The 27,836-nt window shown below is 46.8% G+C and overlaps 1 protein-coding gene across 2 annotated transcripts; it reads left to right on the top strand.

Annotated features, from left to right (window-relative positions):
• The first annotated feature begins 899 nt into the window (after positions 1-899).
• Positions 900-27,836, top strand: UAP1L1 (UDP-N-acetylglucosamine pyrophosphorylase 1 like 1). Of its 2 annotated transcripts, none has more exons than XM_035571155.2 (9): positions 900-1,301; positions 12,228-12,432; positions 15,891-16,066; positions 17,305-17,477; positions 18,373-18,566; positions 19,528-19,668; positions 22,480-22,665; positions 23,469-23,535; positions 25,557-27,836. In XM_035571155.2, exons 1-9 carry the CDS (start codon positions 1,028-1,030, stop codon positions 25,641-25,643), a joined length of 1,503 nt encoding a protein of 500 aa, XP_035427048.1. In that variant the 5' UTR covers positions 900-1,027; the 3' UTR covers positions 25,644-27,836. The 2 variants fall into 2 exon arrangements, with proteins under 2 accessions (XP_035427048.1, XP_035427049.1); XM_035571156.2 differs by lacking the exon at positions 900-1,301 and adding an exon at positions 1,751-2,150.

The following is a 27,836-nucleotide window of genomic DNA, read 5'->3' on the forward strand; positions in this document are numbered from 1 at the left end:
TGTGAAGCAGAAGGTATGACAACTAGCAGGGCTTCTTCCTAACCTGGTTGTCTCATCCAGACGGGGTCCAGCTCCCCAGCTCCAGCCACACACAGGGAGGTAGCCATGTCCAAGCAGCTGTCTGTATGTCTTCTGGTCTTGTTCTGCCCAGCTACAAAGACAGGCTGATGGCTGCAAGAGGATATTAGTGACCAGGTCGCCCAACAGTGAAAGCAGTGGGGTTTTGAGGACAGGAGTTTAGGACATTGTGTTGCCCTCTTTGTTGGCAGCCCGTGGCCCAAGTGTGCGTGGCAGAATAAGCCACCTCATAAAATCATGGAATCATTTAAGTTGGAAAAGACCTCTAAGATCATCAAATACAACCGTTAACCTGTCACTGCCAAGTCTACCACTAAACCATGTCCCTAAGCATCCATTATCTACACCTCACTGTGTGTCATCCGGCACCTCGTGACCGGCTCGGCCTTCTTTGTGTTTCTCTGTCTCAGCGCTTCCTCACTGCTGGTTCAGTCTCTGATCAGGCGCTGCACTTGGGAGCTGGGGGAATCTGACCCCTGACAAGCATCACAGCTGGATGGAGCAGGACCCACCCAGCTGCGTGCTGTGCTGAAATTAACTCCACGGGTTTTCTGATGCAGGAGCGGATGTAATCCTTCAGAGTTTCTTAAGTATGAAGTTCCCAGCGCGAGCACCTCTGGTATCCCCATCAGATACATCCGAGCAGCCGAAGCACTTCAGTACGCACAAAGCGCTGCAGAAGCGTATTCCAGCCTGCCGGGCGCCTGCAGAGCACAGGCAACGCTGGCCCGAGGAGGGGTGGGAAAGGCTGCTGGCCGAACGCAGCCAGCGTCGCAGGGCAGAGGAAACGGGAAGAAAAAAGCCGGAGAGCAAGCCCCGCCGGGGCGCAGGACGGGGCGGCGAGAGCGAGAGCCGCCCGGGGCGGAGCGGCGGCGGGACAGGGGCAGGCCCGGCCCCGCTCCGCCCCGCCGCCTCCCGAGGCCGCCGCCGCCGGTCGGCAGAGGCTGGGATGGGGCCGCCCGAGGAGGTGCGGGCGCGGCTGGCGCGGGCCGGGCAGGACCACCTGCTGCGCTTCTGGGCCCAGCTGGGCCCGGCGCAGCGCGGGGCGCTGCTGGCGGCGCTGCCGCCCGGCCTGGGCGAGCACTGTCGGCTGGCGGCGGCCTCCGCCCGCCAGCCGGGGCCGCTGGAACTCCTGGACGGCCGGATGGAGCCGCTGCCCGCCGAGCTGCTAGGCGGCGCCCGCCGCAGCGACCCGGCCGCGCTGGAGCGCTGGGAGGCGGAAGGTGAGCGGGGCGGGCCGGGGCGGGGTCGCCGCCCCCTCGCCTCACCCCGAGCGCGGGGCCGGGCCCTCCCCGCCGGCCCCTCCGGCTCCGCGGGCCCGCGCCCTCCCCGTGCCCCGCCCTGTGCCGAGGGGGCTCGGCCCGGAGGCGCCTCCCGCTGCTGCGGGCCGGGCAGCGCCTCCCTGGGTGCGGTGCTGCGGCCGCCCCGGTGCCGGCGGGAGGCTGGGGCGCAGCACGGGGGAGGACGGCAGCGCGTTTCTGCGGTCGCAGAGCGCGGAGTGACCGCAGCGAGCTGCTCGTTCGTCCCCGTGGAAGAACGTTCTCTCTAAAGCCTCTGCTTTTTCATCAGGCTCCGGAGTCCACAGGCGCTGCTGAGGCTGGCAGGAAGCAAAGGTGTTTGTCTGAGGGCGGCTGTTTGAGGTGTCATCAGATTCATGAGCGCGCCGCTTGCGCAACTGAAGGCCGAAAATAGAGAGTGTTATCTTAAAACCGGAGTGTGGTGTGGTGCGTGTGAAAATCTCCCAAACTGACTGGATGTAGCCGTGGGCTGTCACGCTCCGTGCGTGAGGCTGGCTTGTCTTCCTGGTAATATCAGGAAGGGCTGTGTAACGCGGCATGTTTGGGAGGGCGGCTGCCTCCCTATGGCACCCTGGAAATGGCTGATGGAGAGCTCAGGACTGTTGCCAGTGGGATCCCCAGGGCAGAGAGCAGTGTCCTGTGGCATCGTGGCTGGGGTGACATCCGGCAGCCTGGATGATGGCACTGCATTTTGTACCGATGGGGTTTTGCCGTGGTGTGTGGTGTCAGCAGCAGGGCGAAGAAGAGTGGCAGCCAAGTATGATGTCGGGGCAGGTAGGGCAATGACCTCCGTGACAGTGTGGGGACTCTGGTTTGGAGTTAAGACCATACCTTGTTAGACCAAGCCCTGAACGCAGGCAGTCAGGTCCCTGGCAAAGGCTGTTGAGGCATTTAGGGCCAGCATGTTTAACTTTCATTTCCAGCTGTTCAACACAGCAGCAGTGGCTGGAGAGCCGTGTGGTGGGCAAGACATGGAATAGTACTGCGTCTTGCAGGAAGAGGTGAAGTCCCTGGAGATAGGTGGGAGCAGAGTGCTGCTTACCCAGGAAGCTGCACCCAGGCATGTGGGTGGTCTCTTGGGCATCTTGCTGGCATGAAGGTGGTCTCCTGTTACAGCAGAGGCTGGAGCAGAGTGATCTTTAAACTGCGTCACTGTAGCACAGGAAGAAGATGAGATATGAGAGCTGGGCAGAGAAGTGGGTAGCAGTAGGAGAAGCCCAGGGAAGGAAAATACCTGGTCAGACAAGGCAGGTGGATGGGGAAACACATTGGAGGAGTGCTCTCTGGGGGACAGCTCTGCTATCAAAGCATCCCCTGACTTCACGCACATGACAGTTCCTGCATCATCCCTCCATGGCTGCTGAGCCTGAGGTGGGCCTGGCAAGTGGACAGGTGCCTTCACCCGCACGGCAGAGACTTCGCATGGATGGCTAGGCTGATCCAGCTGGCCTGCCTGCATACCCAGTGAGTTGTTGGGGACTGCATGTGGTGCCAAACCACCTTCCTCATTTTTTGGACCCTGGTGGATACTGGCAGCTTTCCCTGGTCACCTCGTGAGTGTTTGAAAGGTGGGGTTGATGGGAGAGGTGGTATCTAGACCTAGGCTGTGTGGAGTGGAGTGCTGCGCTTCCCAGTTCCCCATCATATGTGTATTACATACACATCCTGTGCTTTTTTCAGTGTGCTCTCTATTCTGTTTCTTTTCAAAGGTACAGTGGCCTCTCTCTGCTTCTTTATAAAATAACACTGTTAAATAAGTAAATATATACAAAATTGAAAGAAAGCAAGAGAAAAAACAGCTGTGGCCAGAGTAATATCCTAAAGTGTGGCAAGCGTCTGCACAGTCTTGACCTAGACCTGCCAGTGAAGAGGTGAGGATGTGTGGGCGGAGGAGTAAAAATTTCCAAACAAAATCAAAAAAGCAAACATAGAAGTGACACAATTATAGAACAGAAGAGCTTTTCAGATGTGTCAGACTTCGCAGATGGGGCTGAGTGGTGAAGGAGGGAGCACAAGGAAATGTCTGTCAGGGCAGCTCCATTGCTGAAGATGTTCAGGGTGGCTTCTCTGCTTGTAGGTAGAGGATCATGGCCAGCCTGCCACTTGCTCTGGTCCTTGAACAGATTAACATTGGTGACATGGTCCACGTGTGCCTGGTCCTGTCTTGTGGTGGTGAGGCTGTGGTGGCCTGCTGGCCTGAGCAGCTGGGTGTCCGGTTTAATGCAGTGTGAGCATCATCCTTGCACTGCTGGAGTCTTGGCTGGTCTGGGTTCATCACCTTCCACAATGGCTTTCTTCTGTTCAACAAACTGGGGCTGGGCCTAACCACAGCCCAGTGTCTAGGGCTGGTTTCTGGTTAGCGAAGAGGTAGGTTCTCATGGCAGTGGAGGCAAGAATTTGTGTCCAACCAGGCTTTCCAGCAACGTTGCTCACATCTCACACCCAGCCTTTCTACTGCATAGAGCTTCAGTGAGCTGAGCAGAGTGGGAGCAGCCGCTCAGGAATGCCTGGTAGGATTTGGGAGTGGAGCTGCTAGGGTGGTGCTTACTGCCTCAGGCTTGAGGATGTTGCCCTGAGGAGGAAATGCATGAATTTTAGGGTCAGATGATCTAGGTTAGGGCTGCACAGTTAAACAACTTTACTAAACTGGACAGCTAGGTCCTTCATCTTCAGCTCCGGGTCAGAGAGGTTCTGGCATGCCTGACTTGTGCCACTGTCAGCAGCAAACAAGGCAAAGTCCGTGGGATTGACCTTGCTTCCTGCAAGCAGTTCTTGCCAGAGCAAGAATTCAGAAGGCCCTCTGTGACGGGGACCACACAAATGTCACTTGACCCTGAAATCCAGATTGCCCTGATGCCCATCTGGCGTAGAGACCACTTCTAATTTCTACCAGGAGAGGGGGATGCAGTTCTTAAATATCACTTTACTTGGTTTTTATGATCCAGTTTAATGCTACAGGTGAGAATCAGCCCTCAGTTTTATTCCCTGGGAGTGAGACTTTGTAGTGCTGAACCCCAGCAGTGTTGCAATGGAGACTGGTGTGCAGAAGTCACCTCTACCCAGGGAGGAAGCACTGATGAGCCCCCATTCAGTGTTCCCTGGGGGAGCTAGTGGTATCGGCACAGGATTCCCTGGGTTTGCGCATCCCTGGGAGGACTCAGGCTCCAAAGGGTTTTTTCTTTAAAGTGAACTGTTCCTGGTGTTGAGCTGGGACATGAGCAGAGCAGGCTCTGGTTCCGATCAGGCCCTCGTGCATGCCTTTCTAGACATCTCAGCTTGTTGCTGGATGTCCCAGAGGTTGCATGTCTCTGATGTTACCATTTGCTTCAAGGGATTGCTACCACCCCTAAACTGAGCTCATCTGTGCTTTGTAAGTGGGCATCTGAATTCCCAGCAGCTCCCATGTGCAGAAAGTGTGTCATCTTCAAATAAAGACCGAACAGCTGAAATTAATTTCTTGTTCTTTCTCCTTCCCATTTTTGTGATTAAAAAGTTTGTTAAAAGAGCCAAGCAACTCAGAAGTTATTCTTGGGAACATCCAAGATATTTTTAAACTGTTAAAAAAAAAAAAAAAAAGGATCTGTTATTGTCTCTGAGACGATAAAACTTAGCTCAGACAGATTTGCTTTCTGGATCTTAAACAAACATGAAGTTTGCTTTCTAGGCAGCCTTATGGATGATGATATAAATAAAGTACAGACACTTTTAGATTCTGTAAATGTTTTATTAATAAAATCCTAGTCTAGGGCATGGGCCACAGTATAGTTGCCATTTCATCAGGCTTTGATGAGCTGCTCTGGTTATCTGACTACTCTGGATTTTTTTTTCCTGATTTATTCTTTTCTTGCTTACTGTTATTATAATCAGGCTGATGCATCTGTTCAGCAGGAGAATTCAATCTGTTCTTGCAAGATCAATCTGTTCTTCCTGCAAAATCTATTTTTGTTTTTGCTTTATATGCAAACTAAGACTTACTGCAGATATCTGACAGCCAGCGCATCTTCCTTTTTTTTCGTTTGGTTCAGCTTCTGGTATTTCATGTGCTGCAGAAGATAAGCTGGACTTACTATTTTTTTTTTTAAGTGTGATAAATATTTCCATTTCCTGCAGGAATATGCAGCAAGATGCGTCAGTTACTATTTTTTGTTGTTGCTGTTGTTATGAACGCTAGTATTTTTGCAGCTAGGTAGTAAGAGCAGAAGTACTTACTAAACTTTCGGGGGATATTTATTTTCATGGCAACCTAAAATCAGGAACTTGAAAAACTCTCCAGTAGTTGTAGGGTTGCACTGTAAATACTGTGAATGCCATAAATGATGGGAAGATCTGTCCCATCCTGACATGCTTGCCATCAGGGAGGGCTGTTCACACAGCCCTAGAAGCTGTTGGACCTCTTCTAGGAGTACAGTGACCCTGCTTCTGCTGGAAAGGAGGGCAGAATTTCTCATGGTGGTGGTAGGAGCAGTGATGGTTTCAGCAGGTCCTGCAGCATGCCCACCTGCTAGGAGTCCTGGGTTATCTGCCTAGTGAGTCTATTGGATTCTGGGAAGTGAAAAAGAAAATGGAACTGTTGATTTTATTGCTTTGGAGTGGGGTTCATCCTGTTTAGGTCTGAGTTTCAGAGTTCCGCCTGCATTCCATGCAGCGAGGCCACACTGGGGAGGTCAGTGCGAGAGGCTCAATAACCACTAGGCAGTTTCCGTCCTCTAGTCACTGTGTGGAAAACTTAGGTGAACTGCGTCTTATCTGAGGCATCCTGATTTAAGTGAAGTGGTGCTCTGGTACCTTTGAGTCATGGCCAGGGATTGCAGCTCCTCCTGATGGATGTTGCTTGACAAAACAGGCCCTCATGGGGGCCCATTAACAGTGTTAACGCTAGGCTTCATATGAAAGATGCCCGCTGTTTGCAGTCTGTTACTATGCCTAACCCCGTCATTTGAGACAAGTGGCACTTGGGAGGAGGTGATGTGGCCTTTTTGTGTCAGGACCAGAGTGTGCATGTGTATGCGTGAGCTTGACAGATGCTGTTACAGGAGCAGGTAGTGCTGCAAGGACGGAGCTGGGTAAGGGATGGATGTTGATTAGTGGATGAATGAAAATATTGGAAGTGTTGCTTTGGAGTTCAGCTCAGACTAGCAAGTGCTGATTTCAGTCTTTAGGCAGCTTTGTTTTAAATCAGTATGAAATACTTCGGCTCAGCCAACTTCAGTTCTGAATTATTTAGGGATTTTAAAATGATTTTATTACCCTTTTGAAACGAAACTGGTTCAGAAGTGTCTCATGGGAACTTTTTTAGATTATTTTTTTCCCTGTAAGTTTTTCCCTCATGTATTTTTTTTCCCCCACTGGAAACTTCTGTGTGAAGTTCAGTGGAAGGAGCCAGATACCAGGCATTTCAGGGCTGTCTTGCTCACATACATGAGGCCAAATGGAGAAGTTCCATCTGCACCAGCCCCGCAGTAACACAAGGTTAGACAATCATAGAATCACAGAATGGTTCACCTTGGAAGGGAACTTAAAGACCATCTAGTTCCACCCCTCCTGCCATGAGCAGGAACACCTCCACTACAGCAGGCTGCCCACGGTCCCACTCAACCTGTCCTTGAGCACTTCCAGGGATGGGGCATCCACAATTTCTCTGGGCAGCCTGTTCCAGTGCCTCACCACCCTCATGGCAAAGAATTTCTTCCTAACATCTAACCTAAACCTACCCTCTTTTAGTTTAAAGCTATTATTCCTTGTCCTATCTCTACACTCCCTGATAAAGAGTCCCTCCCCAGCTTTCCTGGATTCCCCTTTAGGCACTGGCAGGCCACTGTATTGTCTCCCTGGAGCCTTCTCTTCTCCAGGCTGAACAACCCCCAACTCTCTCAGCCTGTTTTCACAGGAGAGGTGCTCCAGCCCCTTAATCATCCTTGTGGCCTCCTCTGGACTCCAACAGGTCCATCTCCTTCTTGTGCTGGGGGCCCCAGAGCTGAACAAAGTGCTCCGGGTGGAGTCTCACGAGAGCAGAGTAGAGGGGGAGAATCCCCTCCCTCACCCTGCTGGCCATGCTTCTTTCAATGCAGCTCAGGATATGGTTGGCTTTCTGGGTTGCAAGCACACATTACTGGCTTCTGTTGAGCTTCTCATCCACCAGCACCCCTAGGTCCTTCTCCTCAGTGCTGCTTTGAATCCATTCTCCACCCAGTCTGTATTAGTGCTTGGGATTGCCCCGGCCCAGGTGCAGGACCTGGCATTTGGTCTTGTTGAACTTCCTGAGGTTCGCACAGGCCCACCTCTCGAGTCTGTCCAGGTAGGTCCCTCTGGATGGCATCCCTTCCCTCCAGCGTCGACCACACCACACAGCTTGGTGTCATCAGCCAACTTGCTGACAGTGCACTCAATTTCGCTGTCCATGTCGCCAACAAAGATGTCAAACAGCTCCAATCCCAGTGCTGATCCCTAAGGAACATCGCTCATAACCGTTTTCCGCTTGGATATCGAACCATTGACCCCAACTCTTGAAGTGCAACCATCTAGCCAATTCCTTACCCACCAAGTGATCCATCCATCAAATCCACATCTCTTCAGTTTGGAGACAAGGATATCGTGTGGGACAGCACCAAATACTTTGCACAAGTCCACGTAGACAACACCAGTTGCTCTTTCCTTATCCACCAGCTCTGTAACCCCATCGGAGAAGGCCAACAGATTTGTCAGGCATGATTTGCCCTTAGTGAAGCAATGTTGGATGTCACCAATCACCTTTTTTTCCATGTTCCTTATCATAGTTTCCAGAAGGATCTGCTCCATGATCTTGCCTGGCATAGAGGAGAGACTGACTGGCCTGTAGTTCCCCAGCTTTTCCTTTTTTCCACTTATAAAAATGGGGGTTATGTTTCCTCTTTTCCAGACCATGGGAACGCTGGACTGCCACAACTTCTCAAATATGATGGCTCGTGCTTTACCAGGTTCATCTGCCAGTTCCCTCAGGACTCTTAGGTGCATCTCATCAGATTCCATGGACTTGTGCACCGTTAGGTTCCTTAGCTGGTCTTGAACCTGATCATCTCCTAGATTGGGCAGTTCTTAATTTTCTCAGTCTCTGCCTTTGTCTTCTTCAACTTGAGTGGTGTGGCTAGAGCACTTGCCAGTGAAAACTGAGACAAGAGAGTTGTGGAGTATCTCATTCTTCTCAATATCCTAGGTAACCGGGTCTCCCATTTCCTTCAGGAGAAGGCCCACATTTTCCCTAGTCTTCCTTTTATCAACAATGTACCTGTTGAAGCCTTTCTGGTTGCCCTTGACATCCCTTGCCAGATTTAATTCTATCAGGGCTTCAGCTTTCCTAACCTGATCCTTGCCTACTTGGGCTGTTTCTCAGTATTCCTCCCAGGCTTCCTGTCCTTGCTTCCAGCTTCTGTAAGGATGAACACTAATGAATACTTGGATTTGGAGCATAGGGAAGAGATATCAAGATTGGCCTGGGATGGAAGCTATGAACCTGCACCTGCCCAGTGACTCGTAACTGACCTTCCAAACAAATACAGTGGGGGACTGATGTGGCACAACCGGTGCAGCTATGAACAAGTCAGGTACTTGGTTGCATCCAGAGGAGCAAGTAGCTGGAGCCAACTGGATGGTGATGTATATATTTCAGCTTCTCCCTCTGCTCGGTTCAGTAGGATGTGCCTGCTGGGCGTACTGACCCCTGTAAAGGTCTTGTTCTGCTTTGCAGTGGAACTTGTGTGGTCATGGGTGACTGTGGCATGGTGATGCCCTTTGCATTGCTAGGTGTTTGGGCCCATGACCATCTGCTGTGGATTTTTAATGTCTCTGGGAATCATTGGAGAGTAACTCATTCACTGTGGCTCTTGGTCGTGGGAGTGATAGCAAGTCCGCTTTTGCCAGTGCTAATGGCTGAGGGATTTTCTTTGCTCAGATGCTGCTGTTTGTCTTGTTTCATGAGAGGCTTATTGTTAGTGCGGAGAAGCCAAGATTAAATCTGTTCAGGGATAGATTGACCAGGGGAGAGGCTTTTCCTTGCATAGTGAATCAGATACCGTGCTGCCTGAACTTGGCAAGACTGTAAAGGTTGTTTTTCCTTTTCCTGAGGTAAAGCAGGGGAGGGCAATAAGAAGTATGTGTGCAATTGCATCTTCACTCATGGTAACACTCACTGCTTCATTTACAGCTGTGACTTTCCTCTCTGTTCCCTGCATCAGAAAAGGGGGGTGGCTGCCACAACAGTGACTCATACTGGAGAGTTTAACTTTGGTTTCTAACCACAGTTGCTTTTCCTTTCTCTCCCCATTGGTAACTTAGTCATCGCTGTTGACCCTTCGACAGGCATTTAATTGCTCACCCTTCCATCCCTGCGAGTTGTTTTGTAGGTTTGCCTCATACAGCAGGGGCTGTGTGAGGCATCTCATCCTGTGGCTTTTCCTCCAAGGCACAGGAACAAGTGAAGATGATGGTGGGCCAGATTCTGGCAGACTTGTGGACACAAAGGCTGGCTGGGAGTTGAACACCAACAGTTAGCCAAGTGCTGAAGTGGCTGTCACTTTGAGTGTGTGTCTATATGAGGAGGTGAGCAGAGGGAGCAGAGGGAGAAGGGAAGTGAGAGAGGGGACTAGGAGGAAAGAAGCTTTTCCGGAGGTTTTTGTTTCCCAGGGCTGTAGCACTGCACCAACCAAGGATTGTGTACAAAACTTCTCGATCCTCTTGCTGATGCTTCCCTTCTGCAGGTTCTCTTGTACTTGAATTTGCTGCCTCTCTTCTCCTCCCTTAGCACAGGGTGCCAGTGGAGAGGCAGCCACCACCCTGGAAGCATCGTCTTGCAGCCCCTTCTCTCAGGTCCTTCCCACGGCACTCCATGGTGCTGTGTGCTGGAGCGGGCCTCGCTGGGCCCACATGGAGACCTGCGTCTGCAAATGAACCAGACACTAGCCCTGTGTCCTGGCTGCCTGTGCAATGAGAGTCGGTGTTGCAGGTTGGAGCCTGCAACCAAGGACTCAGCAGCAACTGGTGTGCCAAGGACTCTAGCAAATAGCGGTGGCATAACTTATACTTTAGACCCCCAGCCCTGTGCTTTGTTAAGTCTTTTGCAGTAGGAAGTTCTGTAACAGAACTGTTGTTTGTGGTTTGTTGCATAAAGTTAGGTTTATTTTAATTTCATCGGAGTTACAGAACTGAAACTTTGGAGCTTTGCTGTAGTAGAGCTAGTAGAGCTAGGTGTCTCACCATACAGCTCAGCCATCTGTCTGTCATCACAATGTCATCTGTGCCTTTTTAATTTTAAGTTTAAACCCATTTAAACTCATCTACTCAGGAACCTCCTGAAAGTTTGAAATCCCAAGTCCAAGACCCTCAGTGCTGGTTTCCTTCTAGAAAGCTCTTCTAATCTTACTTGGAGCACGAGGTTGGGCTACCTTTAGAGGTCCCTTCCAGCCAACATTTTGTGATCCTGTGAATTCAAAGCCCTGTCCTGCAGCAAAGCAATGGCAATGCTGTGTAACTGGCTCCCTTCATTGTGCCTAACCAGGCATTAAGAGCATTTTGGGAAACAGTATATTTAGGCAGAAACACGGTGTTCCTGCTGTGGTCTGGCTGAAACGTGTAAGCATGGGGAAATCAACAGTATTATTACAATGTCAGGGATAACTTACATCTGTGTTTTTATTGCTGAAAGCTAGGTTTTTGAACAAAACTAAAACCGAGTCAGGTTGTTACAGCAGCAATTGGTGTTTTCCTTCTTACTGCTCATTTAAGCAGCCAATTATTTAAAGGTGAGCATAAAAACAATCCTGGTTTCCTTCTAATTCAGTATTTTTGGTCCCTGTGTCTTTCAGTCCAAGTCAGGAATCTTTTAGTCCCTGCTGAAGTTAAAGTGTGAACATTTGTCTTCTGCTTGGAGGCTGCGGTGACGCATGGGCTCCTGTACTGTGGGGGCATTGGCAGGCTCAGCAACGGTCAGGATACTTCTTGAATTAGGTTGCAAAAGGCTGTGATTGCTACTGTACAGCAGAAGAGGTGTAGCTTTTGACCTGGGCAGTCCCAGAGCTCACTGTACCCCAGAGGAATGTAGAGTGTCCCCTAAGGAAAATACTTTGTTGGATTTGAGCCTAGTGGTTACTGTGGTGATGATTTGAGAAAAAGCAGGGAACAAAGTCTGTGAATGAGCTGTATGATTCTGCCCCAAGGTCTGGACATTCCTGGCTTGTCAGGAGAAACGATATGGTTTTTAATTAGATTGTGGGAGTTGTGGCTTCTGCCAAATTTGCTGTGTTACTATTAGTCACTGCAGGCAAACAGAAGCTGGAGCACAAGTACAGGTAGCTGATTGAGGTAGCTTCCAAAAATCTTCATGCTTTACTGAAGATGATGAAACTATTTCTTTGGGATGTAGAAATGTTGGTGTTGAAGGACCCCCTTACTTTGAACAGAACCACACCCAGCCCTAGGTGAGGTCAGCTATCTTTATCTAACTCTTGAAAACCTCAAGGGATGGATGTCCCCCACCTCTCTGGATATCTTTTCCAGTGCTGCACCACTTTCCAGTAATTAATTTCTATTCTAATGGCCAATTTGAACATCCTAAGCTGCAATTCACAGCTGTTTCTTGTTGTTAAACCATCTGCTGCTTTAGATGAGGAAATGGATCTATCAGCGAGAGGTGAAATTTTTTTTAAATTTTTTTTTAAATGTTGCATGCAGCATTGTATTTCTCTCTGAACTGCCAGTAGTGTGCATTGAACTGTCAGCTTCTGGCTGTTGCCTGAGCTCTGTAGAAAGGCTCAGAAGAAGGGCACAGGATGTTGACTGTCTTTGTGATTATGATGTTTCCTTTGGCTTCTTTCTCCTGTTCAGGTTTGCATCAGATCTCACAGAACAAAGTGGCAGTGCTGCTCCTGGCTGGAGGACAGGGAACACGCCTGGGAGTGAGCTATCCCAAGGGCATGTACAATGTGGGATTGCCCAGTGGCAAGACCTTATATCAGATCCAAGCAGAAAGAATACGCAAAGTGGAGCAGCTTGCTGGCCAGAGATACCACTGCAAGTGTGCCATCCCCTGGTAGGTGACCCGGAGCCACAGACCTACTGTACAGAGGTCTTTGCACTCTAGTCTTGCCTATGTTGTCTTCTGGAAGTGCTGTTCTAGGTGCCTTGCAGGGACATGTCAGGGGAGAATCTTTTTCTGCAGGGTGTGTGATCCCATCCAGAGGGATGCACAGGGATGGGAAATGACAGGCCTGTGTCTGCAGATCTGAGGAACTGAGCACTACCCTTGAATTGTCTTTTCAAGCGCAGTCCCTGACAACATAATAAACAGTACTTTTCAGTGCCTGTTTCAGATTGTTTGTGAGAGATGTCATATGTTTGTGCCATACTTTCTCAGATTCCTTTATGGAGAGAGAGATCACACTGTGCTCACATTCGAAGACCTTATATGTGTATCTTCAGCCACAGCATAAAACTCTTCCCTTCCACAATAGTAAATGCTTGTCATGCTCCATTTTTAGGCTACTTCCTGTTGTCATTGTTTACAGCTGTCTACCTTATCTGCTGGTTGCTACCAGCTTTCAGAAGTCTCCAGGCTCTGTGCAAGGTGCAGATTATCAATTCCCTATGGGATGTGATGGTAGAGAGAGAGAGGAAGGCACTGCAGCATGGTTCTGAGAATGTTTTTTGCTACGTGTTCATCCTTAGAATATAAAGAAATACCTTTATGAAATCACTGTCTGGTGTGAGGCAGGGTTTGGGAGGAACAAAAGAGCACGTATGTCTCAGGTCTTCAGGATGGCACATTGTTTTACAAATCGGAGATTGAAAGTAATTAAAGTCTGGATTGTGTGCTTCTTTCTGAAGCCATGTATATATAACCTGAATTGCAAACGCATTCATCCCTGGTGCTGTTGGAAGGAAGGATTCAACATCTGCTGATAATGTTTACAGTTTATTTTCCTCGGGCTGAGGAGACAGCTGGCTGCCACAGTACCCCAGAGGCCAGGCTCTGCTGTGCTGCAAAGATGTAAATCTGTGTGTATATGAGGTCTAAGCTCTCCTGTGCAAGCTATGGATACCCTCGTGTGCTTACAGAAGACCCTATATACCTATCACATGTGTTGAGGAAGTGCTGCACAGGTACATGGTGAAGATGGCTCTTAGCTGGTTGAGGGAAGTGCTTGTCCCGCTCTGTGCTGGTGCAGCCTCACCTTGAGTACTATTTGTGGTTTTGGGCACCACAATATAAGGACATAAAGCCATAATAGCATGTCCAAAAGAGGGCTAAGAAGATGGTGAAGGGTTTAGAGGGCAAGACATATGAGGAGCGGCTGAAGTCATGTGGTTTGTTCAGCCTAGAGAAGAGAAGGCTGAGGGGAGGCCTGATAGCAGCCTAGAGCCTCCTCATGACGGGAGCAGGGGGGAAGATGTTGATATCATCTACGTGGACTTGTGCAAAGTATTTGACACTGTCCCACACGTGTCATGCCTGACAAATCTGTTGGCCTTCTCCGATGGGGTTACAGAGCTGGTGGATAAGGAAAGAGCAACTGGTGTTGTCTACGTGGACTTGTGCAAAGTATTTGGTGCTGTCCCACACGATATCCTTGTCTCCAAACTGAAGAGATGTGGATTTGATGGATGGATCACTTGGTGGGTAAGGAATTGGCTAGATGGTTGCACTTCAAGAGTTGGGGTCAGTGGTTCAATATCCAGGCAGAAAACGGTTATGAGCGATGTTCCTTAGGGATCAGCACTGGGATTGGAGCTGACATCTTTGTTGGCGACATGGACAGCAAAATTGAGTGCACTGTCAGCAAGTTGGCTGATGACACCAAGCTGTGTGGTGTGGTCGACGCTGGAGGGAAGGGATGCCATCCAGAGGGACCTACCTGGACAGACTTGAGAGGTGGGCCTGTGCGAACCTCAGGAAGTTCAACAAGACCAAATGCCAGGTCCTGCACCTGGGCCGGGGCAATCCCAAGCACTGATACAGACTGGGTGGAGAATGGATTCAAAGCAGCACTGAGGAGAAGGACCTAGGGGTGCTGGTGGATGAGAAGCTCAACAGAAGCCGGTAATGTGTGCTTGCAACCCAGAAAGCCAACCATATCCTGAGCTGCATTGAAAGAAGCATGGCCAGCAGGGTGAGGGAGGGGATTCTCCCCCTCTACTCTGCTCTCGTGAGACTCCACCCGGAGCACTTTGTTCAGCTCTGGGGCCCCCAGCACAAGAAGGAGATGGACCTGTTGGAGTCCAGAGGAGGCCACAAGGATGATCAAGGGGCTGGAGCACCTCTCCTGTGAAAACAGGCTGAGAGAGTTGGGGGTTGTTCAGCCTGGAGAAGAGAAGGCTCCAGGGAGACAATACAGCGGCCTGCCAGTGCCTAAAGGGGAATCCAGGAAAGCTGGGGAGGGACTCTTTATCAGGGAGTGTAGAGATAGGACAAGGAATAATAGCTTTAAACTAAAAGAGGGTAGGTTTAGGTTAGATGTTAGGAAGAAATTCTTTGCCATGAGGGTGGTGAGGCACTGGAACAGGCTGCCCAGAGAAATTGTGGATGCCCCATCCCTGGAAGTGTTTAAAGCCAAGTTGCATGGGGCTTTGAGCAACCTGCTCTAGTGAAAGGTCTCCCTGTAGGGGAGCTGGAATTAGATGATCTTTAAGGACTCTTCCAACACAACTCATTCTATGATTCTATGATCTCTTCTCTCTGGTGACAGCGACAGGATCCAAGGGAACGGCATGTAACTGTGGCAGGGGAGGTTCAGGCTGGATGCTAGGAAAATGTTCTTCGTTGAGATGGTGGTTGGGCACTGGAACAGGTTCCCCAGAGAATTGGTCACAGGACTGAGCCTGATGGAGTTCCAGAAACATTTGGATGGTGCTCTTAGACATATGGCTTCATTTTTGGGTGGTCCTGTGTGGAGCCAGAACTTGGATTTGATGATCCTTCTGAGTACCTTTCAGTTTAGGATATTTTATATTTTATGATTCTAGCCAGTGTTGGAGACGGAAGGTGATGGAAGGAAAGACAGAAGCAATGTGGAGCTAGAAGGAGAGGAGGAAACAGAGAAACTTAGAAGCAAGTTGTGCTGCTCTTCATGTTGCCGCAAAAGAGGCACTAGCATACTTTGAGCTCCTGGAGATTCATGGTTCATTCTCAGCACCTTATGCTGGTCAATACTTCTTTAAATGGTTACTTTCAGTTTGAAATTTGGGGTGAATGAATCTCTTGTGCTGTTCTTTACTCTGTTTTGGAGCTGACTTGGATATCCAGATATTATTTGTATTTAGGGAAAGGCTTTTCTGTCTTGTCTGGAGCTAAACCTGTGGGTAGGATTGCTCATGAGACTTTGTACAGTCTTCCTGCAGGATGAGCTTTCAAGGAGAGCTCTACTAGTCAGCTACATACCATAAGTTACTGTATTGTCATTCATTTAACACACTAAGTTTTTTTTCCTTCTCTGTCCCATCTGTAGTTTTTTTCTTTTTCTTGTTCCTTGCTCTACACTTGTTCCTACCCAGGTACATCATGACAAGTGAGTTCACCCTGGGGCCGACAGAAGAGTTCTTTGCAGAACACGGCTACTTCAACCTGGACAAATCCAATGTGATCATGTTTGAACAGAGGATGCTGCCAGCTGTTACCTTTGATGGGAAGGCCATCTTGGAGGAGAAGGGGAAAATTGCTATGGCTCCAGGTACCCTGCTGTTTGCCCTTATTTAGTACAGTAATGTAATATGTGTTGAAAATTGCTATCAGCCGGCCTTGGCACACAGGAGCAGTATTTGGAATTCAATGTCAATGCTTCTAATTAGCACAGGAGGGTTCAGTTAAATGCTTTAGTCTGTTAATCAAGAATGTAGTAACCTCTGTTTAGTTATTGCTGGAGATTTGCCCACATCACTTTTTTTTTTTTTTTAATCAAAGCCTGGGAATATTAGCAGGATTAGAAGGGGTGGGGTAGCTGCAGGTTTGGAATAGTGTGCATGTGCATGGGCAGGGCTGTGTATAAGCTAGGGATGCGTCCCCAGGATGACAGCCCCTGGGCTGCTGCCTCCCAGGGTGAAGCTGTCAGGAGAGCTGTGTGTGCTCCTTGCCACGCACTGTGCCAGCTCTGAGTTAGCGTTTGCTCAGCAGTCAGCAGTGATGCTGTCAGGCTGGGGAGGAAGCTCACCTGGCTGAAGGCTCCCCCTTTCAAGGCTGATAGCTGGAAATGGGGAAAAAAGCAACAAGCAGCAGGAAGATTAACTCTTGCCAAAATGATTGAAATGTCTCACATCTCTCTTCTCTTAACCTGGACGTGGCAAGAGACTCAGTGAAGGCAGCCCATTCAAGGCTCTGTTGCAGTAATTTGTTTTTTGTGGTGGCAGAATGGTTCTCCTGAGCTAACTGGAGTGTCAAAGGAGTGACCATGAAATGGTGATCTGCGGTGAACAAATAAATGTGCAGATGGAGTTTAAGCCTTTAGAAAGTCATTGGATACTTTTAAGGGCAGAAGTATGAAGAGGATAAGACTGTCCTTAGAGTTTTTCTACAGGCTGAGTTTTAAATGTGCTTTTGCTCTGCACTGGAAGAGAAGAAATGTAGCAATCTTTTCCCATCCTCTTTTGCCACACTGTTTTCCCCATTAGTGTTTTTCCTCTGAGGATCTTACAATACTTCAAAGTCTTATAATGCTTCCCTGTGAGGTTGGTACCCAGTCCTACTTTGCAAGGTTTCACACTAGGGTGTGAAAGTTCAGGCCTTGCCTGAATTGAGTTGGTGGCAGAGCTGGAAATAAAATCCAATGGCACTGATTCTTGTCTAGAAAACATTCCCTGCTCTGCTGTTAAAGAAAATCTGTTCAGGACTTGTACCTTTTGCTTTGTTAATTGCAATAAAAACCCTGCAGAGTCACTAATTAACCAGGGCCTCTTCTTTTCTCTTGCATTATAGATGGCAATGGTGGCTTATATCGTGCTTTGGTGGATAATAAGATCTTGGATGACATGAAGCAGCGTGGTATACAGTATGTTCATGTATACTGTGTAGACAACATCCTCGTCAAGATGGCAGATCCAGTCTTCATAGGCTTCTGTGTTTCCAAAGGGGCAGATTGCGGTGCCAAGGTGAGATGGTGCTAATGCTGGGCCATTTCCCCACAAGGAGTTAAGATCCGATTACACTGGAAGGTACTGGTTAGGGTGAGCTCGGAGGTACTGGAGTGTTCAGATCTCTGCCCAATGACAGCTCTCTTGGAGCAGATTTAGATGTGGCATTCTGAAAATGCAAGGGGAGCTGCTTGCTGCCCATTTTGTATTCAGAATTTACTTCCTGGGGGTGTACTTCTAGGACCTCTTCCCAGAGTACAATGGAAAATAAACTTAGATTAAAGCAGAGACTGTAATTACACAGGAAACTACAAACTGGAATCGATTCCCTTTTATGTGTGCCCTTTCTATAAAGGCACCTGAGATATCAAGAAGCTTTATTAGACTGTGATGTGTTTTATAAATACACCTTTAGGTCTAGTCAAGGCACTCCTTACGTCCCACTGTGGAGGACAGGTAAAGTTGAAAGAGCCTGGTTTTGTGACTCCAAAAGAGCAGGTGCCTGATGTTTATGAGGACAGATTAGTATTGCTTTAATCATGAACACTGTTCATGCAGACAGGGAGCTGAAGGTTAATAGCTGTAAACATTCTTCATTTAGTGCCAGGTCCCAGTTAAAAGTTGATAAGAAAAGTGTCCCCACAGTATGCTGATTTCTTCTAACTGTGGTTTGTCTTCTGAGTAACTGCAATTTAAGTGGTCATGTACTGGTTTTTATGCCAGATTGTTGGAAAAAAATATGCCTCCAGGCTACTTTGTATACTCAGCACTGTCTTGCCTGTGTTCTTGAGGCATTAGAGGATCGGCGTGCAGCAGGGTCTAGTAGGATAATTTGATAATTTTTTGGGGGGGAGTTGAAATATTGCCAGGTTTTTCTTTCTTCTTGTCACAGTCCTCTGTCCTGTGTCTGCAGGTGGTGGAGAAGGCCTACCCCACAGAGCCTGTTGGGGTGGTGTGCCGTGTGGATGGGATCTGTCAGGTGGTGGAGTACAGTGAGATCAGCCCAGAGACTGTGCAGCTGCAAAGCCCTAATGGGGGGCTGGTGTACAGCAGTGGCAATATCTGCAACCATTTCTTCACTGTTGAATTTCTGCAGATGGTGGCCCAGTAAGTTCCAGCAGAACTACCAGGCAGCTGTGCATCCCAGAAATGCTTCCAAGAGTGGATGTTCCTATTTCCCACTTTGTAATTATAGTTATGGGTACCTCCTCTCTTCTCAAAAGAGTTTAAAACAACCGTGTCCACTTTTGACCACTCCAGCATGCTCTTTAGGCTTTACATAATGGAGAGTCTGCATGCTTTGCTGTAACTAAATCAATGGAGATAAACCAGTGCATGGCCTTTCTGGGCCTGCAGAGATGAGCAGGCATGTGGGCCGTGGTGTGGTCAAGCAATGCTGCCCCACATTGAGGGTTTTCAATAGGAACGTTACCAGTACTGTCCCTTGGGACAACAGTTTGGGGGAGTTAATGGAACTGGGGGAAGATTCTGCTTGGAGTTGGGAGGGGGAGGCACGATACTGAGTGTTCAGCATGCAGCTCTCTTCCCTTAGATATGGTACTGACCCGGGAAAGGCTGGGGGTACTGTCTCTGTGGGAGTATATGATACTGATGAAGTCTAAAGGTGTGGAGATAGTTACGGGGGACCTAACTTCATTTTTGTCCAGTCCTGAGCCAGACAATATTCCTGAAGAGCTTGATCTACTTTTGTGTGAGAGATCTGCTCTGCTCCATTTTCAACCTGGCCATCTAACAGTTTGTTACCTTTTTTTTTTTTTTTTTTTTTTTCTCTGCTTGTGATTGCAGCTGGATGCTAGGTCCTCCCTCACTTTTTCCTTTACCCTATTATGTCACGTTGTGCAGGAGTGGAGTGCTGCTGCTCCCTGCCATGCAGGTGTCTGGGCTGCTTTGCTCAGTGAAGTGTTTCCTGGATGTGATTTTATGTCACAACCCACAACAGTTGAGATATGACCTAGAGTAATAATAAGCAGTATGCTTCCCAGAAGTGTACTTCTTTTCTCAAAGTGGGCAGGAAGTAAATTATCTTGTTTGTCTTCCTTTTTTGCAGAAAATATGAGCCCCAGCTGAAGCATCACGTAGCGATAAAGAAGGTGCCTTACATTGACGAGGAGGGAAATCTGGTAAAACCGCTAAAACCAAATGGGATAAAGCTGGAGAAGTTTGTGTTTGATGTGTTCCAGTTCTCTAAGTTAGTGGCAGACATGAATATTTTTTCCCCTCTCACTGTTTGTTTGGATGACTGCAAGTTGTAAAAGACTTTGACAGAGTGTGTGGTTTGTGGGTGACTTGTTAAAAAGACGGTTGGATCTACCAAACTCCAGCATGACAGTAACTTCACAGGCTCTGAAGGGTGCATTCACAGAGCCCTTGGCAGCAGCTGGGCTTTCTCTGACCATTCTTTGGGAATCTTTTGTTCTGTGGAGGATGGTTTGGTTGGCCCAGCCTCTAATAGCCATATGAAAGAAAGAGAGAGAAAGAAAGAAAGGAAGGAAGAAAGAAAAGGAAATCTTGTGCAAAGCCAATATTTAATACAAGTGCATGTTGAAGTATTCAGAATCTAAGAAATCAGGCCTTATAGAATTGTGAATTCCATGACAACTGCTGCTCTTGTTACATTTTAGGTGCATATTAAACAAGGGCTTAGTTCACACCCTTTGCATTCAGAAAACATGTTGCTTAAGCACCATGGGGCTAAGTTACTGTTGCTGTAGGAACTGTAAATGTTGGCTTGCCAAACTCTGAAACATAGCAGAGATATCTGTGCTACAGCGTTAACACAGGAGCTTTGAGTTTAGGGAATGTGGGATTTTAATAATTTAGAAATCCAACAGAAATTTATAAATGCTATTTTTGAAGGCCTAGAATTCATCTGTAAAGCTTCTCTTCTAGGCTTAAATGAATGGCAAAAAGAGATCTCATGCAAACTGAAATATCTTGTTTGGGGATTGCATTTTTGTTTTTAGAGGATTTACTTCAGGAAAAGGTGCTCAAGTTTTGAACCCTGGTCTCCATTTCCTGACATAGTCAGTAATGAAATATATGAAAGGCAAAGACAGTGTATTGGAAATAGTGCAGAGCTCTGGGTTTCAAAAGAGCTCATATGCAAGCAGTGATTTCCTGTACTTTGTAAAAATAATGCAGGATTTGCTTGGCAGATGCTCTTCACATGTGAAGTGCAGAAATGTGCAGAGGCTGGTTTCTTATTTGAGTTCCTTTTTTCTGATAAGCAACTGTACTTAACGTTGGCTGTAAGTCCTCCCTTATTGCTTATTCATACCTGGAAACTGGTGTCCTCAGTTCATCCTTGCCCACAGACTCTCAAGTTCAGTGACCATTTCTTTGAGCAGGGGTGCTGTGCTCTGTAGTGAGCAGCACAGCTCTGCCGTGTATCTGAGTTTCAGGTGTTGCTGTTAGCTGAGACTTTTTGTCCACATGTCTCTAGTGCCTGGAGAAATTTCTCTGGGATCTGTGGAGAAGTTTTGTTTTTCCTCCTACCTCTGCACAGTTCTTGAGGGTCATGAGGAAAGAGATTGGGCACCTCAGTTTATGAAACGGTTAACGAACCTGATCTCCTTCTGATACAAGGTGACCTGCTTAGTGGATGAGGGAAAGGCTGTGTATGTGGTCTACCTAGACTTTAGCAAAGCTTTCAACAGCGTTTCCCAAAAAATTCTCCTGGAGAAGCTGACTGCTCATGGCCTGGATGAATGCACGCTTCCCTGGATAAAAAAAAAAAATAATTAGCTGAGTGGCTGGGCCCAAAGAGTTGGGGTGAATGGAGTTAAATCCAGTTGGAGTCCAGTCACAAGTGGTGTCTCCCATGGCTCCATATTGAAGCCAGTTCTCTTCAATATCTTTATCAATGGTCTGGACGAGGGGTTCGAGTTCACCCTCAGGAAGTTTGCAGTTGACACCAAATTGGGCCGTGAGTGTTGATCTGCTTAAGGGCAGGAAGGCTCTGCAGAGGGATCTGGATAGGCTGGACCGATGGGCCAAGGCCAACTGTATGAAGGGCAACTAGGCCAAGTGTCGGGTCCCACACTGGCAGGTACAACAACCCCATGCAATGCTACAGGCTGGGGGAAGAGCGTCTGGAAAGCTGCCTGGAGAAGAGGGACCTGGGGGTATTGGCCGATAGCCAGTTAAATATGAGCCAGTTGTGTGCTCATATGGCCAAGAAGTCCAACGGCATCCTGCCTTGTATCAAAAGTAGTGTGGCCAGCAGGACTAGGGAAGTGATTGTCCCTCTGTACTTGGCTCTGGTGAGGCCACACCTGGAATACTGTGTTCAGTTTTGGGCCCCTCCACTACAAGAAGGACATGGAGGTGCTGGAGCTTGTCCAAAGAAGGGCAGTGAAGCTGGTGAAGGGTCTAAAGAACAAGTCTTATGAGAAGCAGCTGAGGGAGCTGGGGTTGTTTAACCTGGAGAAAAGAAGGCTCAAGGGAGGCCTTACCATTCTCTAAAGCTACCTCAGTGGAGGTGGGGGGTTGGTCTCTTCTCCAAAGCAACAAGTGGTAGGACAAGAGGAAATAGCCTCAAGTTGCACCAGGGGAGGTTTATGTTGGATATTAGGAAAAATTTCTTCACTGAAAGGATTGTGCGGCATTGGAACAGGCTGCCCAGAGAAGTTAGTTGAGTCACCATCCCTGGAGGTATTCAAAAGATGCGGATATGTGTTGTTTACAGACATGGTTTAGTGGGAGACTTGGCAGTGTTAGATTAATGGTTGGACTTGATGATCTTAGTGGTCTTTTCCAACCTAAAGTATTCTGTGATTCTATAATTCCATTCTGCTTTTCTGTCATAAAGTCCTGGTATTCTTTGCTCTTCAGATGGGAGGTGGACTTTCCTTAGCTTGACTTTGCCCCAGGCTGCATACATCAATGCTCCCTAAAATATATATGAACTCTTCCCCTTGAAAGTTGTTTTTGCATCTTTTCTGCTAACAGGGCTGATGGCTAGCTTTGTTTTTCATTGTTTTCTCCCCTTTGCTTGTAGGAATTTTGTGGCATTTGAAGTTTTGAGAGAAGAGGAGTTCTCACCGTTAAAAAATGCAGACACAGCTGACAAAGACACTCCTACCACTGCTCGGCAATCCCTCCTGGCCCAGCATTACCGCTGGGCTCTGAAGGCTGGGGCCAGATTTCTGGATGAAAATGGTTGCAGAATACCAGAGAAACTCAGGTGTGAACCTTTGTGACCTTCTCTGCAGCTTCTTTGCATGTGACTGCCCAAACTTGAAAGCTCGCTAGTGGCATGTACACTTCATTCTAAAATCGGGCATTTGCCGGATCACAGGATGACTTGGCATGGGTTCTGTTCAGCTGGCCTTTTCTGAACATGCCAAGTATTATCTGTAACAGCTACTGCTCCATTAGTGATTCTAAGTACTCTAGTCAGTAATGGCCAGTAATCTTTGCTTTAAGTCTGGCTGAATTTCCTGCCTTGGAGATAGTGAGTTGACTCCTCATATAGCAACGCGAACACAGTGAGACAACTACCTTAGGTAGAGGCAACCTTTTATATCATTCAGGATTTAGCCAGCCCAAGGAATTGTAATTTGTAGTCCTCCCCAGCTTTTCTGAATATGATCCTAGAACTTAAAGCCCATCTAGAATCTCAGGTGGACATGAGTATTGGATATTATAGCAACTACCAGTTTAAATACTTCCTGCATCACACTGAAGTAAAAGCAGCTTTCCATTCTTGGGACTCTTAATTCATCAACGCAAAGTTAAATAAACCCACAAGCTGTTCATTGTATTTGAAAAGCACCTCTTTAAATGTCATGTAATTGTTTTGATGAGAAATAGTTGGGACCTGCTGATTCCCTTTTATTTTTAGTGTTTGTGTTCAAATGATGTCTGATGTATGTGAATATAACAAATGTCGTACCCTTCTGGATGTCTTATTCCTGACAGACTTTCAAAGATGACACGCTTCTTTGTAAGCATAGCAAGAAGTTAATCCTGTGTTCTCTTCTTCAGTCTCTCAGGAACTGAAGATCCTCCGGCTGTGTGTGAGATTTCTCCATTAGTGTCTTACTTTGGAGAGGTGAGAATAATTATCTATGGAGGTATTTTTAAGAGTGTGCAGGAATGCATCTGATTTCTGTACAGAAATTGGATTTCTTTAGCCTGTGCTTGCTGAGAAACTATAAGATCGAGGGAGCTAGGACTTAGTCTCTGTGTTATGTTTGTGGTTTCTTCTGTGGCTTATTCTTCAGCAGGTTGTTCAGTCTTCATTTATAACAAGTTTAGCTATCTGTATAATGAGATTTGTAATGAGTCTGTGCAGTTTCATGAGGACTCACGAGTACTTTGAGATCCTCTGAATGAAATGAAAAGTGCAGAATATTCAAATTACCAAATCCATGGGGTCACTGTATACAGTTGCATACTAATCTGTGCTAGTCTTCCACGGTGAGTGAATACTGAGAGTATATGTGCGTTGTCTTTAGAGGAAACACATCTTAGAACACATTTATGAGGTTCATCCCTCGGTAAATGATTGGTTCTGAGAAACTAATTCCATTTAGTAATGAGGGAAGGAGCCTTTATATGTTGGAGAAACACGGTGAGAAAGAGTAGATTGCAGAAGGTTGTGTGCGCTCTGGGGAAGAGCATACACGAAGGTTTGCATCTCCACTAGGGAAGAAGCCAGAGGGTTGTGGTTAATGGTATGGAGTCAAGTTGGAGTCCTGTATCTAATGGAGTCCCTCAAGGGTTGGTACTGGGACCAGTGTGGTTTAATATATTCATCGATGACTTGGATGAGGGAATGGAGTGTGCCATTAGCAAGTTTGCTGTTAACACTAAACTGGGAGGAGTGGCTGACATGCCAGAAGGCTGTGCTGCCATCCAGAGGGACCTCAACAGGTTGGAGAATTGGGCGGGGAGAAACTTAATGAAATATAATGAGGGCAAATGTATAGTCCTGCATCTGAGCAAGAACAACCCCCAGACACCAGTATAAGTTGGGAACTGCCCTGCTGGAGAGCAGTTAAGGGGAGAGGAACCTGGGGGTCCTGGTGGACAGCCGGATGACCATGAGCCAGCACTGTGCCCTTGTGGCCAAGAAGGCCAGTGGCATCCTGGGGTGTCTCAGCAGGACTGTGGTTATTAGGTCAAGAGAGGTTCTCCTCCCCCTCTCCTCTGCCCTGGTGAGACCACATCTAGAATATTGTGTCCAGTTCTGGGCCCCTCAGTTCAAGAAGGACAGGGAACTGCCTGAGAGAGTCCAGCACAGAGCCACAAGGATGATTAAGGGAGGGGAGCATCTCCCTTACGAGGAAAGGCTGAGGGAGCTGGGTCTCTTTAGCTTGGAGAAGACTGAGGGGTGACCTTATTAATGTTTATAAATACATAAAGGGTGAGTGTCAGGAGGATGGAGCCAGGCTCTTCTCGGTGACATCCAGTGTTAGGATAAGGGGCAATGGGTGCAAGCTGGAACACAGGAGGTTCCGCTTAAATATGAGACAAAACCTTTCTATGGTAAAGGTGACAGAGCACTGGAACAGGCTGCCCAGGGGGCTGTGGATTCTCCTTCTCTGGAGACTTTCAAAACCTACCTGGACGTGTTCCTGTGTGACATGATTTAGGTGTTCCTGCTGTGGCAGGGGGATTAGACTAGATGATCTTTCAAGGTCCCTTCCAATCCCTAACATTCTGTGATTCTGTGATTCTCTTTCTGCCTGCAATTGGCTAGCTCATCATAACTGATGCGTTATAAGAACAAAATAAAAATAAGACAATTTGACTTTTCTTTGCTAGGATTGTTCTAATAGGAGGTAAGAACACTCCGCTCCATGCTTCACCCTCCCCAGGAAGGTTTGTTCCAGAGATCCATTGTTGTATAGTTCATCCATGCCTCTCCTTCATGAACTGTGGTCATGTGGCTAAAGTACTTTTCATCTCTGTCACTGGGGAGACGGTTGCTGTTGTCTGTCCTTCCCATGGCCTTTTAACCTTGGGTAGTCAGTCATTCTTCGAGAACATTATGGAGACTTAAAAATAGTACAGATAACAAGTCTGATCCATTTATAACCTAACTTTACTGTCTTCACACATTCTTAGGGTCTGGAGGCGTGCATGAAGAACAAAGACTTCTGTTCTCCCTTTATACTCGATGAAAGCAAAGCAGAAATGCTAGGAAATTCTTGAAAAGGAGGGAGGACTTCTCCTCAAATCCGATACATGTCTGTCAGAGCCATTGAAAGAAAAGACACTGCTAAAATGTCAGTTACGAAGTGTATTATGTATTATGAAAAATTGCTTTACGGTATCAGATAGTTGGCAAATCCTTGCGGCAGTTGTATTTACACAGATGTGCATATGTACCAGTTCTGTTTGGTAACTTTGAAGGCTATGCCTTTTACTTTGGTCTGTCTTGTAGACTGATGTGAATGAAGATTAATACCTTCCAGGTACCAAATGGATTTTATATTTCTTATTTGTTATGCATACAGATATGTAACAGAGTAAATCAGAAACAAATCAATCAGCTTTGCATTCAAGAAGATTAAACCTCTGCAGTGCCTTGCTATGTATCTTATTTGTATCTTTGTTCCATTTTTTGTTGTTATTGTTGCTGTTTTTTTTTTTTTTACTGTGTGCACAGCTGAAGAAGAATCAGTATGATGCCCCACCCTGAGAAGTATGGAATGACTTTGTGTACTGGGTCCTCTGTCTCTAATCTTGTGCTGGTTAGTAGACTAAGTTCAGCACATCCTCTAATTGGGTTATGCAGAAGGGTCTGCTGTATGTGGGGATCCTTTTATGTGTAAGTTTTGCTTGAGATTTGGCCTCAGCAGCAGAACAGGCTATTTTACATATGTAGGCTCAGTGGTGGCATTCCAAGAAAACATGACTAAATATGCAGCTCAGGCTGCATACTCTTTACTCTTTACAGCTGTAGTGAACAGTTTTTTCATCATTATTATTTTTGAGGGGTCAGAGGTGGGGCAAAAAAAAAGGCTGAGAACTGTTTTCATAATAACCTTCTACTCTTCCTGTTTTATGGCAAACATTTATTTTGCTTTCCATTTTTTTGTTTAACGTATATCCTATCCCTCAAAGGGGAACTCTTTTAAAGTGGCTGAAAGTAATAGGAGGAACATGCTGTGATGGTAGAATTTGATGTGTAACCAAAAGCAGAAAAATGCCTTTCTTTTAAAATATATTACTAGCTATAATGTGAAGATAATTGTCAGCTAATTAAGGACAGCGATTGTCAGAACACATGTAGCACATGAACTCAGCCTTGGCTGAGGGCTTCCAGGGTGACCGTGATATACAGCTCCTGTTTAGCTCCAGCAGACCTGTGCCATGTGGGCAGCTGCCTGCAACAGAATCTTCACTGAATACACCAAAGTCGTTTCACACTTCACGAGGACACTTCGTGTGCTCTGCTGAGTGGAATTGGGTTGAGGAGCATGCTATGCTTTTCACCCAAATCGGGTATAAGGAAGGTGATGAGGGAGATAAAACATTTCAGATGAGGCATCATCTGAAATACCAGGTCTCAGTATCTGCTTCTACTAAGGAATTGCTGATGCTGATATTAAGCATTAATCTTTTACGTAAGTGATTTTCTGAAATTCCTCATATGAAGCTGTATTCAGAATGTTGGAGAAGTATTAAAATAGCTTTGAGAGTAATTACAATTTATAAGTAGACTCATGTTTTCTAAAGGAACCATTTAAATGTCAATGGCAGAATTTAAAGATATAAAGTGTATCTACATATGCATAAGTAATTAGCCTTTTGCACATGCAAACCAGCTAATTACAGTTCTGATTACCTCATTTTGCGTGTGCAACCAATAACTGATTTTTAGTGTAAATCAAACATTTGTCTTTGATGCTCAATTCTGTAATTTTTATTGCACAATTTTCTATGGGTCATTTTCATTCCTGTCGATCAATTTTTACATCTGAGAACTAATCGCATGGTATCGTTGTAAGTATTGCTCGTCAATTCAGGCACAGGTTGCTTTAAGTTGCACTGTGCTATAAAGAAAGAATATATATATTTTTCATTTACAAAATACTTTCTCTTTTGAAACTCAATTATAGCCCATTTTCTATGTGCTTAAATCATGTGAACGCTGAACTGCTGACATGATTTTTAGAGATTGTTTTCAAGGTGAAACTGAATTAGTATGATGAACGCCTTTTTTTTGTCCCTATGACTCTTCATGTTTTAAACTGGAACATTAAAAGATTCTTGAGGGAACTTTAAAAAAAATTCTCATATTCATTGTGAAATGAAAAAAAAAACTGAAATAGAGGGGGATCCCATAGTGTTCCAGAAACTTTTGGAGACCTAAGCTTTTTTATAATAAAGATGTTACTG

The sequence above is a fragment of the Cygnus atratus genome, chromosome 19 (genome assembly GCF_013377495.2).
Source record: "Cygnus atratus isolate AKBS03 ecotype Queensland, Australia chromosome 19, CAtr_DNAZoo_HiC_assembly, whole genome shotgun sequence".
In the NCBI taxonomy this organism is placed as follows: domain Eukaryota; kingdom Metazoa; phylum Chordata; class Aves; order Anseriformes; family Anatidae; genus Cygnus; species Cygnus atratus.

What these genes read in the sequence shown, in the direction of transcription:
- UAP1L1 (XM_035571155.2), top strand. Translation starts at nt 1,028, where the DNA reads ATGGGGCCGCCCGAGGAGGTGCGGGCGCGGCTGGCGCGGGCCGGGCAG. An exon ending in TGCAAGTGTGCCATCCCCTG is followed by an intron (nt 12,433 to 15,890) that starts GTAGGTGACCCG and finishes GTTCCTACCCAG; the next exon opens with GTACATCATGACAAGTGAGT. An exon ending in GATGTGTTCCAGTTCTCTAA is followed by an intron (nt 19,669 to 22,479) that starts GTTAGTGGCAGA and finishes CTTTGCTTGTAG; the next exon opens with GAATTTTGTGGCATTTGAAG.